Raw genomic sequence first — 17,945 nt, 5'->3', positions numbered from 1 at the left:
CTGGGTGTGGTTGTGATGGTGGTAGTATCTATGTGGTGAGGTGGTGGTGGTGTCTGGGGTGTGATGGTGTCTGGGGTGTAGTGGTGTCTGGGTGGTAATGGTGATGGTGTATGAGTGATGGTGGTGTATATGTGGTTGTGTCCCTGGTGGTTGTTGTATCGGGGTGGTGTTGGTGTCTGGGTGGTGTTGGTGTCTGGGTGGTGGTGGTGTCTGGGTGTGGTTGTGTCTGGTGGTGGTGTTGGTGTCTGGGTGGTGGTGGTGTCTGGGTGTGGTTGTGTCTGGTGGTGGTGGTGGTGTCTGGGTGGTGGTGGTGTCTGAGTGTGGTGGTGTCTGGGTGTGGTTGTGTCTGGGTGGTGGTGTCTGGGTGGTGGTGGTGTCTGGGTGGTGGTGGTGTCTGGGTGGTAGTGGTGTCTGGCCGGTGGTGTAAGTTATCTGTTGACACAACCTCATTCAGGTAACCTGTTGAGTCCCGAGAAAGTGGGGGTTACCCAATAACACGGAACCTTCAAAAGTTAAGAAAGTGGGGACTCCATGCAAGTGGAGGTCCTATACTGTAGATTATAGCTAAACCCAGCACTGGTCATGAGCCAGCCTTAAGATAATTAGTGTTCACGTGATCTGTTTAATTACAGGGAACGGGTGCACCCAAGGGCAGTAATTATGGCATAACTAATCAAAGCTCAATTTCTTCACAAGTTGCGGCCCTTCTCTGTGTATGACTTACACTATTGTTTTGATTTGCTAGTACTAGTAGTACTGTCAAGATTACCTGACTACCTATACACACATAAACACACACACACACACACACATATATATATATATATATATATATATATATATATATATATATATATATATATATATATATATATATATATATATATATATATATATATAAACCCGCCTAGCTTATTTAGATACACATGCATTTGTACATATATATGCTTAATATATCGATGCCTACACTTATACCTAAACATATACTATATACACTAAATGTAAATATACTTCGTGTACTTATACATATACTTGTACCTGTACAAATAGGCCTACCTATAAATATAGGCCTACATATAATTATAGGCCTACATATAAGTATAGGCCTACATAAAATATACATATTGGCAAACTTATATTTGTACAACATAAACAACATGTATAATAAGGCTACATGTACATACACATATACATACACATAGGTCTACATATACATACATATAGAACATATAGGCCTACATATACAACATAAAGTTAACCATATATACTCTATAGATATACACTTTCCAGATTTCACTGGACGACTAGGTTGAAGGAAGGTGCTCCACGTAAGGTAGGTCGCCTGAGTTCATTGTTAAAGATTGGTCCAATGGGACACGGTGTTTCATCCGCGGACCCCCTAGAGAAAGCAGAGACCCAGGCCTGGTTGGGCGGCTCGCCGCGTTTAGCTGCTAGGGGAGAAAAAAAAACCCGTATCCTTGCGAAGTCACCCGTACGTCGGTGTGCGGTCGGCCGACAGGGCAGACTATGTGTGAAAGATTGTGGGTCGCTTGGTTGAAGCTTGAGCCCGGCATGAATCAATGGCCTTCCTACCTTGACGGGGGCCGTACGTCTACTCTCTTGTGTTGGGAGGAAGGAGAGACAACTGCGCTCGTACACTTGGATGTGCTGACCAACACACGTGGATATTTGGACACACTGACTGTGTCCACTGACCGACGACACGTACGTGTCGGACGCCTCGCGCTGAAGGTGGCGCGGTCAGTGATAAGAGCCAGTGATTACATTGGTCTAATGGGCTACTAATTACGGCAATAGTTCATCAATTGCTGTTCACATCATTAAGTGCTTTCTGTCGCCGTCACTGCACGCTGCTCGCTTGTCCGTGGTTGGAGCAGGGCTGTCCCTCACCGGAGTTGTTGCACACAGGTGTTATATCTCGTGCTGTGATTCAGGTAGTCCATGAGAATCTGACTAGATTGTGAGGAAATTGATTTCAATACTGGTGGATAGTTGATTCAAAAAGTGTTTTTTCTTTAACGTGGATTATCCCAAAAGGTGGATTATTATCCGTAGAAGTGGATTATTATTACCAGTGGATAACAACTTATGGATGTATGTGTAGTGTGCGTGATTTCCACGTCCGTTCCCTTTGTGTTTTCTCTCTCGCTTATTTGTCGCGGCCCTTCCTGTACTAGCTTGTGTCACCGTCTAGTTGGTGTCACCGTCTAGGTTGTGTCACCGTCTAGGTTGTGTCACCGTCTAGTTGGTGTCACCGTCTAGTTGGTGTCACCGTCTAGTTGGTGTCACCGTCTAGGTTGTGTCACCGTCTAGTTGGTGTCACCGTCTAGTTGGTGTCACCGTCTAGTTGGTGTCACCGTCTAGTTTGTGTCACCGTCTAGTTGGTGTCACCGTCTAGTTGGTGTCACCGTCTAGGTTGTGTCACCGTCTAGTTGGTGTCACCGTCTAGTTGGTGTCACCGTCTAGTTGGTGTCACCGTCTAGTTTGTGTCACCTTCAGGTTAGTATTATCGTTTCAACGGTGTTACCGTCCAGATGGTGACACCCTTCTAAATGGTGACCGTCTAGTTGGGTGACACCGCCTAAAGAAGTGAAGCATTCTGCTTCTAGTCCCCAGCCCTGGGCGAGTGTGACGTCAAACCCTTAAGGCGTGTCGGTGTGAGCACTATCTTGACCGCTGCCAGCGGTTGTCGCAACACTCAGGAGCTGAGCGGCCATCAAGGCGCTAGTTACACCAATCTCCGCTCAACTTTCGCGCCGTCACTTCTCTGGCGTCTGCCCGCTGACCGACGCGTGAGCACTGCCTGTCAGCTGACCCTCCCCTCCCCCGTCCTACTCAAAGAGTGGGCTCTGACCCTCCCCGTCCCATCACCCTATAAATGCTAAGTCCAGCAGTTACGTAAGAAGTCCGCGAGCCCACAGCTTCCGTAGATGGCCAGAAGTTGATTTGTAAACACTTGACTGAAGCAACTTGAGTTGGCTGACGTCCCAGCCCCCACCCACTCCCCTCATTAATGTTGTATAATCGGTTTGTTTATTTGCCTTTAGTGTTCGATAGCGCGGCGCTGCAAATGGTTTCTCTGTGTGAAAACATGGAAAGATAAGAAATTGGCAGGCCTACCATTACACTCAGAGAGTAGTGTCAAAATCAGCAAAGGGGGGCCACTCCAGTTCAACGGGACGGAGTTTTCATGGATTGTTTCTGCCTGCTCGATTCGCTTCGTCAAACCCTCGTTTTTCTACCTCACGGCCACCACATTTCTCGGACTGTTGTCAGGATAGTCCAAAGCTAGTCCAGGGATTGTGTCAGGATAGGCCAGGGATTGTGTCAGGATAGGCCAGGGATTGTGTCAGGATAGGCCAGGGATTGTGTCAGGATAGGCCAGGGATTGAGGGTTGGCCAGGGATAGGCCAGGGACTGTCGTGGCCAGCGGGTCGAGACCTGTGGAGCTGACCATGAGCGCGATGGATGACCTGACCTAACGGTACCTGGCGCATGCCTGCAGCTCTAGCATGGAACTTAGACATGCCTTACAGGGCGAGGGTTCCCACACATTATGAGGAGAAAGTCTTTTCTTTGTCAAGCTAGCCTAATTAGGTAAGCCTTTTCTCATTATAACGTATCTAGCCTAATTAGGTAAGCCTTTTCTCATTATAACGCATCTAGCCTACTTAGGTAAGGCTTTTCTTATTATAACGTATCTAGCCTAATTAGGTAAGCCTTTTCTCATTATAACGCATCTAGCCTACTTAGGTAAGCCTTTTCTCATTATAACGCATCTAGCCTACTTAGGTAAGGCTTTTCTTATTATAACGTATCTAGCCTAATTAGGTAAGCCTTTTCTCATTATAACGCATCTAGCCTAATTAGGTAAGCCTTTTCTCATTATAACGCATCTAGCCTACTTAGGTAAGCCTTTTCTCACTATAACGTATCTAGCCTATTTACGCCTTTTTATTAGAATATATCTAGCCTAATTAGGTAAGCCTTTTCATTATAATATATCTAGCCTAATACGGTAAGCGTTTCTTCATTACAACCTATTCCTAATTAGGCAAGCCTTTTTCGTGAGACCAACCTGTTATTTATCATTGCTGTCTCGTGTAATCACTGTTCTATTGTTTTCCTCTCTCACTGCGGGATGGGCCGTGGTTGGTAGTACCGGCAAGACTAGGAGTAAACTAATGACAACTCTGGAAATATAGTCCCAAGAATTCCGCCTAGTAAAAAACGGAACTAATTTAAATTAGTGACGGTATCTCATTTTTACCAAGTACCGGAAACTGAAGAATTTGTCCAAAAAAAAAATCAAGTACCGCAACTTTTAAGTAAAAAAAAACGTGTAGATAGAGATGATCAAATGATAAGGTAGATGGACAGATAGAGAGAGATGATCAAATAATGAGGAAGATAGATAGAGAGAGATGATCAAATAATGAGGCAGATGGACAGATAGAGAGAGATGATCTAATGATAAAGCTAGATGGACGGATTGAGTGGGACGCTAATTGACTGGCTAAACCCAAGTTTTTAAAGTGTTAAGTGACGTATTTTACCACCGAACTACAGTTAAAAGTGCTAAGTGATGTATACTGTAAAAAGTTAGTTGTAATACTTGTCTTTTAACAATGTTAGACCTCTATCAACCAATCAACAACAGTCTTCTTTAACCAATCAACAAGTCTTCTTTAACCAATCAACATCAGTATCTTTAACCAATCAACAAGTCTTCTTTAACCAATCAACATCCGTATCTTTAATCAATCAACATCAGTATCTTTATCAATCAACATCAGTACCTTTAACCAATTAACAAGTCCTCTAACCCGACACCAACTACAGCATTCATTTAGTAGACACGGCACTCATCAACTACACATATAAAAACTACCTTAACCAGGCATATAGAAACTACCTTGACTGGGCATAAAGAAACTACCTTGATTGGGCATAAAGAAACTACCTTGACTGGGCATATAGAAATTACATTGACATGGCATATAGAAACTACATTGACTGGGCATATAGAAACTACCTTGACCGGGCATATAGAAACGACCTTGACCGGGCATATAGAAAGTGACTAGAGCGGGCAGCTATTGATTGAAGTAATTGCCTGTAATTGTTTTGACTGGCCACAGCCTATAGTGAAGAAACCCGTGCCCGGCTGGGTCCTAGCCTTATCTGGCCACGAGTGCCGTTTTCAACTAGGATGTAACTCCGTGAGGGTGGGGGCGCCGGCATGCAGGGGCTGGGGGTCGTGTTTACGACATCAGCTTCATGTCTGGCTTTTGTTTTATCTGTAATATTTACAGTCCAGGTCTGCCGGGATGTTACGTGGCTGTAAATCTGGAGTAGCTTGGTGTAAATCTACACTGATGTTGTAAATTGTTTTATGATCATTTATTGCATAGCGCCAACAATAAAAACATTCCACACCGCATAGTTTAAGTGACGTAGTCCAGTCATTTTGTTTCCACACCGCATAGTTTAAGTGACGTAGTCCAGTCATTTTGTTTTCACACCGCATAGTTTAAGTGACGTAGTCCAGTCATTTTGTTTCCACACCGCATAGTTTAAGTGACGTAGTCCAGTCATTTTGTTTCCATACCGCATAGTTTAAGTGACGTAGTCCAGTCATTTTGTTTTCACACCGCATAGTTTAAGTGACGTAGTCCAGTCATTTTGTTTCCACACCGCATAGTTTAAGTGACGTAGTCCAGTCATTTTGTTTCCACACCGCATAGTTTAAGTGACGTAGTCCAGTCATTTTGTTTCCATACCGCATAGTTTAAGTGACGTAGTCCAGTCATTTTGTTTCCACACTGCATAGTTTAAGTGACGTAGTCCAGTCATTTTGTTTCCACACCGCATAGTTTAAGTGACGTAGTCCAGTCATTTTGTTTCCACACTGCATAGTTTAAGTGACGTAGTCCAGTCATTTTGTTTCCATACCGCATAGTTTTAGTGACGTAGTCCAGTCATTTTGTTTCCACACTGCATAGTTTAAGTGACGTAGTCCAGTCATTTTGTTTCCATACCGCATAGTTTAAGTGACGTAGTCCAGTCATTTTGTTTCCACACCGCATAGTTTAAGTGACGTAGTCCAGTCATTTTGTTCGCTGTTTCCTACAACCAACCATGATATTTAAAACTTTCATTAGGCCTAGCCAACAGTTGCTCCAATTAATCCTGACTTCGCTAGCCACCAATCCAGGGCCTTCTAGGGAGCTTGAAGCCTAGCTACCAGCCACCATATTTAAGCCAAACTTGAAACCTAACCCATGCATTTAACCCTACCTTTCTATTTGGCTACCTGTTAACTGCTTGTCTCGTGCAGTCGTTAATTGTCTGTTGCGACAATAGGTGAGGGGGGGGGGAGATTGAATTATTCTCTCCTTGTTCTGGCTTGTGGGGGTGAAGATCCGGCAACAGCAATGGGGGCGGGGAAGGGGGTGAAGATGTGTTTTTGAAAGTCCAACAAGGCACGGCGTAGGACGAGATGATAATCACATCATAACACAACCATCACCTGCTATAAATAGAACGCGGGCTGCTATATTTGTACTGCTAAATAATTTGATAACGTTTGCATCACGCAGGCCGTGCACTGGGCTAGGGTAGGGGGTTAAGGCAATATCGTCGGACTCAGATTCGATCGGCCCAACCTACCCCCAATACCTGCCTGTGGGGGGGGGGTGTTTACCTGACAGGTAGCTGGTAGCCACTTGATGAGGCGGTAGCCACTTTTACCTGATGTAACGGGTCTCCTGCATGAATTGAACGCTGGTAAAAATGTACGGGTCTCTTACATGAATTGAATGCTGAACGGTTGATAGAAAACTACAGACGGTGTTCTTTAAATACCAACGGTCGATAGAAAACTACAGACTGTGTTCTTTAAATACCAACTGTTGATAGAAAACTACAGACGGTGTTCTTTAAATACCAACTGTTGATAGAAAACTACAGACGGTGTTCTTTAAATACCAACTGTTGATAGAAAACTACAGACGGTGTTCTTTAAATACCAACTGTTGATAGAAAACTACAGACGGTGTTCTTTAAATACCAACTGTTGATAGAAAAGTACAGACGGTGTTCTTTAAATACCAACTGTTGATAGAAAACTACAGACGGTGTTCTTTAAATACCAACGGTTGATAGAAAACTACAGACTGTGTTCTTTAAATACCAACTGTTGATAGAAAACTACAGACGGTGTTCTTTAAATACCAACTGTTGATAGAAAAGTACAGACGGTGTTCTTTAAATACCAACTGTTGATAGAAAACTACAGACGGTGTTCTTTAAATACCAACTGTTGATAGAAAACTACAGACGGTGTTCTTTAAATACCAACTGTTGATAGAAAACTACAGACGGTGTTCTTTAAATACCAACTGTTGATAGAAAACTACAGACGGATCTTTGTGGTTGGTGTTTCGACGGAGAGGTCTTTCCAGAGCGCAACTGTCGTTAGAAATGTCAGTTTTCTCTAGTGTGTTGGATCCCTTGAGTGTAAGCATCGCACGACACCTCTAGGCTAATCTTTCAAAGTTCTTATCAGATTGAAGATAATCTGGTTATGTCAAATATTCCAGCTATGTCGCTAAGGCCAACGTCTTGACGGCAGAAGTCGAGGAAATAAAAAACGAAACCGAATATACGACTGGTGTGTGGGTCTGACGGTAACTTAGTCCCCGTGACAAACACGGACTTTCTCTTCCTTGCTGGTGTCCCCTTACCACAGCTGGTGTTGGGGGAGGTGTGGCGCAGGTGGCTGGGTGTTTCTGTCTGTTTGTCTGACTTGTGGCTGGGTGTTTCTGTCTGTCTGACTTGTGGCTGGGTGTTTCTGTCTGTCTGACTTGTGGCTGGGTGTTTCTGTCTGTTTGTCTGACTTGTGGCTGGGTGTTTCTGTCTGTCTGTCTGACTTGTGGCTGGGTGTTTCTGTCTGTTTGTCTGACTTGTGGCTGGGTGTTTCTGTCTGTCTGACTTGTGGCTGGGTGTTTCTGTCTGTTTGTCTGACTTGTGGCTGGGTGTTTCTGTCTGTCTGACTTGTGGCTGGGTGTTTCTGTCTGTTTGTCTGACTTGTGGCTGGGTGTTTCTGTCTGTTTGTCTGACTTGTGTGGCTGGGTGTTTCTGTCTGTTTGTCTGACTTGTGGCTGGGTGTTTCTGTCTGTTTGTCTGACTTGTGGCTGGGTGTTTCTGTCTGTCTGACTTGTGGCTGGGTGTTTCTGTCTGTTTGTCTGACTTGTGTGGCTGGGTGTTTCTGTCTGTTTGACTTGTGGCTGGGTGTTTCTGTCTGTTTGTCTGACTTGTGTGGCTGGGTGTTTCTGTCTGTTTGTCTGACTTGTGGCTGGGTGTTTCTGTCTGTTTGTCTGACTTGTGTGGCTGGGTGTTTCTGTCTGTTTGTCTGACTTGTGGCTGGGTGTTTCTGTCTGTTTGTCTGACTTGTGTGGCTGGGTGTTTCTGTCTGTTTGACTTGTGGCTGGGTGTTTCTGTCTGTTTGTCTGACTTGTGGCTGGGTGTTTCTGTCTGTTTGTCTGATTTGTGGCTTGGTGTTTCTGTTTGTCTGACTTGTGGCTGGGTGTTTCTGTCTGTTTGTCTGACTTGTGTGGCTGGGTGTTTCTGTCTGTTTGACTTGTGGCTGGGTGTTTCTGTCTGTTTGTCTGACTTGTGTGGCTGGGTGTTTCTGTCTGTTTGTCTGACTTGTGGCTGGGTGTTTCTGTCTGTTTGTCTGACTTGTGTGGCTGGGTGTTTCTGTCTGTCTGTCTGACTTGTGTGGCTGGGTGTTTCTCTCTGTCTCACGTGTTTCTGTGTGTTTATGTAACTTGTGACAGGGTATTTATGTAACTTGTGACAGGGTATTTATGTAACTTGTGACAGGGTGTTTATGTAACTTGTGACAGGGTGTTTATGTAACTTGTGACAGGGTGTTTATGTAACTTGTGACAGGGTATTTATGTAACTTGTGACAGGGTGTTTATGTAACTTGTGACAGGGTGTTTATGTAACTTGTGACAGGGTGTTTATGTAACTTGTGACAGGGTATTTATGTAACTTGTGACAGGGTATTTATGTAACTTGTGACAGGGTATTTATGTAACTTGTGACAGGGTGTTTATGTAACTTGTGACAGGGTGTTTATGTAATTTGTTGTGACAAGGTGTATGTAACTTGTGACAGGGTATTTATGTAACTTGTGACAGGGTGTTTATGTAATTTGTTGTGACAAGGTGTATGTAACTTGTGACAGGGTGTTTATGTAAGTTGTGACAGGGTATTCCTATAGATAAAATAACGTGTTCCTATGTCGGTGTGATCCTGGTGTGTCAACAGTTCGACTTCATCAAGGAACACACTACCACCCCACCCATAACGCATGCTGTCTTCTGTCTACTCTCTGCTGTCTGCTCTCTTCTGTCTACTGTCTGCTCTCTGCTCTCTTCTATCTACTCTCTGCCGTCTATTCTCTTCTGTCTACTCTCTACTCTCTGCTGTCTGCTGTCTGCTCTCTTCTGTCTTCTGTCTACTCTCTTCTGTCTAGTCTACTCTCTTCTATCTACTCTCTGCTGTCTGCTCTCTTCTGTCTACTGTCTGCTGTCTACTCTCTGCTGTCTACTCTCTACTCTCTGCTCTCTTCTGTCTACTGTCTGCTGTCTACTGTCTGCTGTCTGCTCTCTTCTGTCTACTCTCTGCTGTCTGATCACCTTATTTTCTAGTGACGTCACACATTATTTTTTCTAATGACGTCACACCTTATTTTCTGACTGACGTCAAGGTGCGTGACTAGTCCGCCACACGGTATAATGAAAATTTTAATTGACATTGTTTTACCTCACGTAATCACTAATTAGCTGCACCTGGTGGCTGGGATAAACATCTGTAAGGCTGGAACGTTAAGTGTGGGTGGGACTGCTGGATGTGGATTGTGTGGCGAGATGTGGATTGTATGGTCAGTGGATTGTATGGTGGGGTGTGGATTGTGTGAGATATAGGGAGACGTGGAAGGCATGGTGAGTGGGTTCTGTGGTGGGGTGTGGATTGCGTGGCGAGATGTGGATTGTATGGTCAGTGGATTGTGTGGTGGGGTGAGGATTGTGTGAGATATAGGGAGACGTGGAAGGCATGGTGAGTGGGTTCTGTGGTGGGGTGTGGATTGCGTGGCGAGATGTGGATTGTATGGTCAGTGGATTGTGTGGTGGGGTGTGGATTGTGTGGCGAGATGTGGATTGTGTGGGGAGATGTGGATTGTGTGGGGAGATGTGGATTGTATGGTCAGTGGATTTTATGGTGTGGATTATGTGGCGAGTTGTGGATTGTATGGTCAGTGGATTGTGTGGTGGGGTGTGGATTGTGTGAGATATAGGGAGATGTGGAAGGCATGGTGAGTGGGTTGTGTGGTGGGGTGTAGATTGCGTGGCGAGATGTGGATTGTATGGTGAGTGGATTTTATGGTGTGGATTATGTGGCGGGTTGTGGATTGTGTGGGGAAATGTGGATTGCATGGTGATTGGGTTGTGTGGCGAGATGTGGATTGTGTGGGGGATGTGGATTGTGTGGGGAGATGTGGATTGTATGTTGAGTGGGTTGTGTGGCGAGATGTGGATTGTGTGGGGAGATGTGGATTGTGTGGGGAGATGTGGATTGTATGGTGAGTGGGTTGTGTGGCGGGGCATGGATGCTGAAATGTTTATATTAAAAAAACACCTATAGAAAGTCACCATGCTGTCCTATATACAAGGATTTGCTGTCCGACATCTGTTATAAAAATGCTGTCTCTAGTTCAAGCCCTGCTCTCCATTTGGCCAAGAAAAAAAAATCTCTTATCGTGTTTACCACCCCCCAGTCCCCCACCCCGCTTGGTCACGTGACCCTCTGAGGGGGGTCGTCAGCACTTGTGGGCTGTCAAGCCCACGGATCCAGCACTTCAAATTTCTCTTGGCCCCCACATGGTGGCTCGTCCTACGAACCGGCTCGTCATACGAACCGGCTCGTCGTACGAAGGATCGACCACGTAGACTAGTCAACCTGCCGCTATAAATAGCAGCAGCCAAGAAACGTACCGTAATGATAACCTTTATCATATATTATGCTAAGTACTTTCCGATTCACCGGTCAACTATTTTGTGGATTGATTTTTGTCATACCTGACATTTCTTCATAGATAATCCAATTTATATAGGCAACCAGGGGCAAAGTTTAAGTAGGTTGATGTCACGTCCGGCCATCAGGGGGAATTAGGGATTAGTCTAGGTCAGGGGGAATTGACTTGACTTAGTCCTCTTTGCTCCTTATGGAACATAGGGCCTCAACCATTTCCTTCCATTTCACCCGATCCCCGGCTATTTATTTTGCCGTCTCCTAAGACATCCCTGTTGGCTCCAGTTCTTCAAGTCAGGGTGAATTAGGGTAGGGATTAGTCTAGGTCAGGGAGAGTTAGGGATTAGTCTAGGTCAGGGAGAATTAAGGATTAGTCTAGATCAGGGAGAGTTAGGGTTTAGTCTAGGTCAAGGGGACATAGGGTAGGGATTAGTCTAGGTCAGGGAGACGAGATCGGAGCCATACAAGTTCTGCAGCTGTCGGACAGCTTTTTGCTGCAGCTGTCGGACAGCTTTTTGCTGCAGCTGTCGGACAGCTTTTTGCTGCAGCTGTCGGACAGCTTTTTGCTGCAGCTGTCGGACAGCTTTTTGCTGCAGCTTTCGGACAGCTTTTTGCTGCAGCTGAAGGATAAGAAAAGGTGACGTATGTAGACAACATAAAATGTCTGTTGAGATACGAAGACTTTTATCGTCACCATCTTCCACAAATGTTTGTCTGACTGGGGTTCGATCCCAGCATTGATACCGACTCGTTACGCGCCACCCTCAGCTAACCACGTGCTCATGTAAACACAAGCTCGCTCAGTCCCAGTGGGTGGGCCACGTGTCATCTCTTAGCCAATCAGCGAAGACCTTAGCTCACGCCTTCATTTAGCGTGAGTAACATAGTTGGTTAAACGAGGCTGTCTTACCATCAGTTTCACAATCGAGACAGTTTCACCATCCCAACAGTCTCACCAACACATGACATGTCACCAGCCCATGACATGTCACCAGCCCATGACATGTCACCAGCCCATGACATGTCACCAGCCCATGACATGTCACCAGCACATGACATGTCACTACTACGTGACACGTCACCAGCACATGACATGTCACTACTACGTGACACGTCACCAGCACATGACATGTCAAGACGACTGAGACGATCTTCGCGTTGGTCGCCACCCCGCGGTGTTTGGGTGTCAATTAATCAGAGTCTGTACCACGTGGTCTGATAATTACAACTTGACCTGGCTCTCACTTTAATCTAATCAACTTCCGCAACCTGGCCAATTGCTGAGACACTCGAGTTGCCACTTGCCAGTTGCCCCGATTTCTTTCACTTTCTTTTTTTTTTTATAGCAGCACTCTCATGCGGTCGGGCTTATCGGATATATATATATATATATATATATATATATATATATATATATATATATATATATATATATATATATATATATATATATATATATATATATATATATATATATATATATATATATATATATATATATATATATATATATATATATACATATATATAAATATAAATACATATGTGACCCCCTTCTAAAGATGTGACCCCCCTTCCCCTCTAAATATCCGAACGCCCCTTCCCCTCTAAAGATGTGACCCCCTTCTTAAGATGCGACCCCCCCTTCCCCTCTAAAGATGCGACCCCCCTTCCCCTCTAAAGATGCGACCCCCTTCTTAAGATGCGACCCCCCTTCCCCTCTAAAGATGCGACCCCCTTCTTAAGATGCGACCCCCCTTCCCCTCTAAAGATGCGACCCCCTTCTAAAGATGTGACCCCCCCCCCCTTCCCCTCTAAAGATGCGACCCCCTTCTAAAGATGTGACCCTCCTTCCCCTCTAAAGATGCGACCCCCTTCTTAAGATGCGACCCCCCCTTCCCCTCTAAAGATGCGACCCCCTTCTTAAGATGTGACCCCCCTTCCCCTCTAAATATCCGAACGCCCCTTCCCCTTCTAAAGATGTGACCCCCTTCTAAAGATGTGACCCCTCCTACGTTGCTTGCTCACACAACTCCCACCCACGTGCGCCTCTAGCTGAGTTGGATGCTATTTTTAGCTCAAGTTGTCATCGCCTCTCTATCTGCGCCAATCAGTAACTCGTTTATCTACCCTTGATCTATTTGTTAATGGGATGGGAGTAGGTGCTTGGTTGGGGGGGGGGGGGAGGGGTTCATTCAAGGTGTGAGCCCACATCCATCGTGGGCAGGGTGTGAGCCCACATCCATGGTGGGCAGGGTGTGAGCCCACATCCATCGTGGGCAGGGTGTGAGCCCACATCCATCGTGGGCAAGGTGTGAGCCCACATCCATCGTGGGCAAGGTGTGAGCCCACATCCATCGTGGGCAGGGTGTGAGCCCACATCCATCGTGGGCAAGGTGTGAGCCCACATCCATCGTGGGCAAGGTGTGAGCCCACATCCATCGTGGGCAAGGTGTGAGCCCACATCCATCGTGGGCAAGGTGTGAGCCCACATCCATCGTGGGCAGGGTGTGAGCCCACATCCATCGTGGGCAGGGTGTGAGCCCACATCCATCGTGGGCAAGGTGTGAGCCCACATCCATCGTGGGCAAGGTGTGAGCCCACATCCATGGTGGGCAGGGTGTGAGCCCACATCCATCGTGGGCAAGGTGTGAGCCCACATCCATCGTGGGCAAGGTGTGAGCCCACATCCATGGTGGGCAGGGTGTGAGCCCACATCCATCGTGGGCAAGGTGTGAGCCCACATCCATCGTGGGCAAGGTGTGAGCCCACATCCATCGTGGGCAAGGTGTGAGCCCACATCCATCGTGGGCAAGGTGTGAGCCCACATCCATCGTGGGAAAGGTGTGAGCCCACATCCATCGTGGGCAGGGTGTGAGCCCACATCCATCGTGGGCAAGGTGTGAGCCCACATCCATCGTGGGCAAGGTGTGAGCCCACATCCATCGTGGGCAAGGTGTGAGCCCACATCCATCGTGGGCAGGGTGTGAGCCCACATCCATCGTGGGCAAGGTGTGAGCCCACATCCATCGTGGGCAAGGTGTGAGCCCACATCCATCGTGGGCAAGGTGTGAGCCCACATCCATCGTGGGCAAAGTGTGAGCCCACATCCATCGTGGGCAAAGTGTGAGCCCACATCCATCGTGGGCAGGAAGGGTCCTGCTTGTCGGGGCAGGGTCCTACAATGATGTTTGAATTTTGTCAATGTACCGCGCGACCAGACAAAGTGCACATTGCTAGAGAGCGAGGACATGTCACACCCACACCACAGGACTGTCACACCCACACCACAGTACTGTCACACCCACACCACAGGACTGTCACACCCACACCACAGTACTGTCACACCCACACCACAGGACTGTCACACCCACACCACAGGACTGTCACACCCACACCAGAGGACTGTCACACCTACACACACCCACACCACAGGACTGTCACACCCACACCACAGGACTGTCACACCTACACCACAGGACTGTCACACCCACACCAGAGGACTGTCACACCTACACACACCCACACCACAGTACTGTCACACCCACACCACAGTACTGTCACACCCACACCACAGTACTGTCACACCCACACCACAGGACTGTCACACCCACACCACAGGACTGTCACACCCACACCACAGTACTGTCACACCCACACCACAGGACTGTCACACCCACACCAGAGGACTGTCACACCCACACCACAGTACTGTCACACCCACACCACAGGACTGTCACACCTACACACACCCACACCACAGTACTGTCACACCCACACCACAGGACTGTCACACCCACACCACAGGACTGTCACACCCACACCACAGTACTGTCACACCCACACCACAGGACTGTCACACCCACACCACAGGACTGTCACACCCACACACACACCCACACCACAGTACTGTCACACCCACACCACAGGACTGTCACACCCACACCACAGGACTGTCACACCCACACACACCCACACCACAGGACTGTCACACCCACACACACCCACACCACAGGACTGTCACACCCACACCACAGGACTGTCACACCCACACCACAGGACTGTCACACCTACACACACCCACACCACAGTACTGTCACACCCACACCACAGGACTGTCACACCCACACCACAGGACTGTCACACCCACACACACACCCACACCACAGTACTGTCACACCCACACCACAGGACTGTCACACCCACACCACAGGACTGTCACACCCACACACACACCCACACCACAGTACTGTCACACCCACACCACAGGACTGTCACACCCACACCACAGGACTGTCACACCCACACACACACCCACACCACAGGACTGTCACACCTACACCACAGGACTGTCACACCCACACACACCCACACCACAGGACTGTCACACCCACACCACAGGACTGTCACACCCACACACACCTACACCACAGGACTGTCACACCCACACACACCTACACCACAGGACTGTCACACCCACACCACAGGACTGTCACACCCACACCACAGGACTGTCACACCCACACCACAGGACTGTCACACCCACACCACAGGACTGTCACACCCACACCACAGGACTGTCACACCCACACACACCCACACCACAGGACTGTCACACCCACACACACACCCACACCACAGGACTGTCACACCCACACCACAGGACTGTCACACCCACACCACAGGACTGTCACACCCACACACACACCCACACCACAGTACTGTCACACCCACACCACAGGACTGTCACACCCACACCACAGGACTGTCACACCCACACCAGAGGACTGTCACACCTACACACACCCACACCACAGTACTGTCACACCCACACCACAGTACTGTCACACCCACACCACAGGACTGTCACACCCACACCACAGGACTGTCACACCCACACACACCCACACCACAGGACTGTCACACCCACACCACAGGACTGTCACACCCACACCACAGGACTGTCACACCCACACACACCCACACCACAGTACTGTCACACCCACACCACAGGACTGTCACACCCACACCACAGGACTGTCACACCCACACCACAGGACTGTCACACCCACACCACAGGACTGTCACACCCACACCACAGGACTGTCACACCCACACCAGAGGACTGTCACACCCACACCACAGGACTGTCACACCCACACCACAGGACTGTCACACCTACACACACCCACACCACAGGACTGTCACACCCACACCACAGGACTGTCACACCCACACACACCCACACCACAGGACTGTCACACCCACACCACAGGACTGTCACACCTACACCACAGGACTGTCACACCTATACCGCCGGTTTTACATTTTTCATTAACATAACTTGTTTCTTGTCTGGCCGTCTATAGAAAGCTTTCGTTTTTTTTTGGCCGTCTTTTTCTAAATCTACACGCGGTTATATTACTTTTTACGCAACACCAAAGTACAGTAAGTGTGTTAGTGTGTTTGTCTGTTAGTCTTTTGTTAGGTTGTGTGTTTGTGTATGTGTCTCCTTGTTTGTGTGCGTAATTGTGTGTGTCTGTGTTAGTGTGTGTGTGTGCCTGTTTTAGTGTGTTAGTGTGTGTGTGTGTGTATCTGTGTGTGTGTGTGTGACTATCGCTGCTGTCGTACCTCACCGTGTGATATATTACGCCACAAGTGTCACCAAATGTTGACTTCTAGTTTTCTCTTTAAGCAAGATGATGGTGATGTGATGGTCTCGTTTGATGGGGGTTAGGCTCAAACTAGACTCACGCTAGCACTAGACAAGACACGCTAGCACTAGACAAGACACGCTAGCACTATACAAGACACGCTAGCACTAGACAAGACACGCTAGCACTAGACAAGACACGCTAGCACTAGACAAGACACGCAAGCACTAGACAAGACACGCTAGCACTAGACAGACGCTAGCACTAGACAACACACGCTAGCACTAGACAACACGCTAGCACTATACAAGACACGCTAGCACTATACAAGAAACGCTAGCACTAGATAAGACACGCCAGCACTAGACAAGACACGATAGCACTAGACAAGACACGCAAGCACTAGACAGACGCTAGCACTATACAACACACGCTAGCACTAGACAAGACACGCAAGCACTAGACAAGACACGCTAGCACTAGACAACACACGCTAGCACTAGACAACACGCTAGCACTATACAAGACACGCTAGCACTATACAAGAAACGCTAGCACTAGATAAGACACGCCAGCACTAGACAAGACACGATAGCACTAGACAAGACACGCAAGCACTAGACAGACGCTAGCACTATACAACACACGCTAGCACTAGACAAGACACGCTAGCACTAGACAAGACACGCTAGCACTAGACAAGACACGCTAGCACTAGACAAGACACGCTAGCACTAGATAAGACACGCCAGCACTAGACAGATGCTAGCACTAGACAACACACGCTAGCACTAGACAACACGCTAGCACTAGATAAGACACGCTAGCACTAGACAAGACACGTTAGCACTAGACACACGCTATCACTAGATAAGACACGCTAGCGTTATGCTACACACGCTAGCACTAGACAAGACACGCAAGCACTAGACAAGACACGCTAGCACTAGACAACACACGCTAGCACTAGACAACACGCTAGCACTATACAAGACACGCTAGCACTATACAAGAAACGCTAGCACTAGATAAGACACGCTAGCACTAGACAAGACACGCTAGCACTAGACAAGACACGCTAGCACTAGACAAGACACGCTAGCACTAGATAAGACACGCCAGCACTAGACAGATGCTAGCACTAGACAACACACGCTAGCACTA

General features: G+C 47.5%; 1 protein-coding gene across 5 annotated transcripts in view; it reads left to right on the top strand.

The window, feature by feature from the left end:
- The first annotated feature begins 1,469 nt into the window (after nt 1-1,469).
- The window catches only part of LOC131956709 (fibroblast growth factor 17), a 43,850-nt gene continuing 27,374 nt past the window's right edge, over nt 1,470-17,945 (top strand). Inside the window, exons 1-2 of one of the 5 annotated variants that reach the window (XM_059321304.1) lie at nt 1,470-1,929; nt 3,069-3,618. In XM_059321304.1, coding sequence (XP_059177287.1) covers nt 3,578-3,618 — 41 coding nt within the window. In that variant the 5' untranslated portion in view covers nt 1,470-1,929; nt 3,069-3,577. Of the gene's footprint in view, nt 2,127-3,068; nt 3,619-17,945 lie in introns of all 5 variants that reach the window. The other 4 variants (XM_059321280.1, XM_059321273.1, XM_059321286.1 and 1 more) reach the window with 4 other exon arrangements.

This window comes from Physella acuta, unplaced genomic scaffold, assembly GCF_028476545.2.
Source record: "Physella acuta isolate Inbredline_101_S28 unplaced genomic scaffold, ASM2847654v3 ptg000079l, whole genome shotgun sequence".
NCBI classification, from domain to species: Eukaryota; Metazoa; Mollusca; class Gastropoda; family Physidae; genus Physella; species Physella acuta.
Note: the sequence above shows the minus strand (reverse complement) of the source record. Positions and strands in the feature narration are given on the sequence as shown.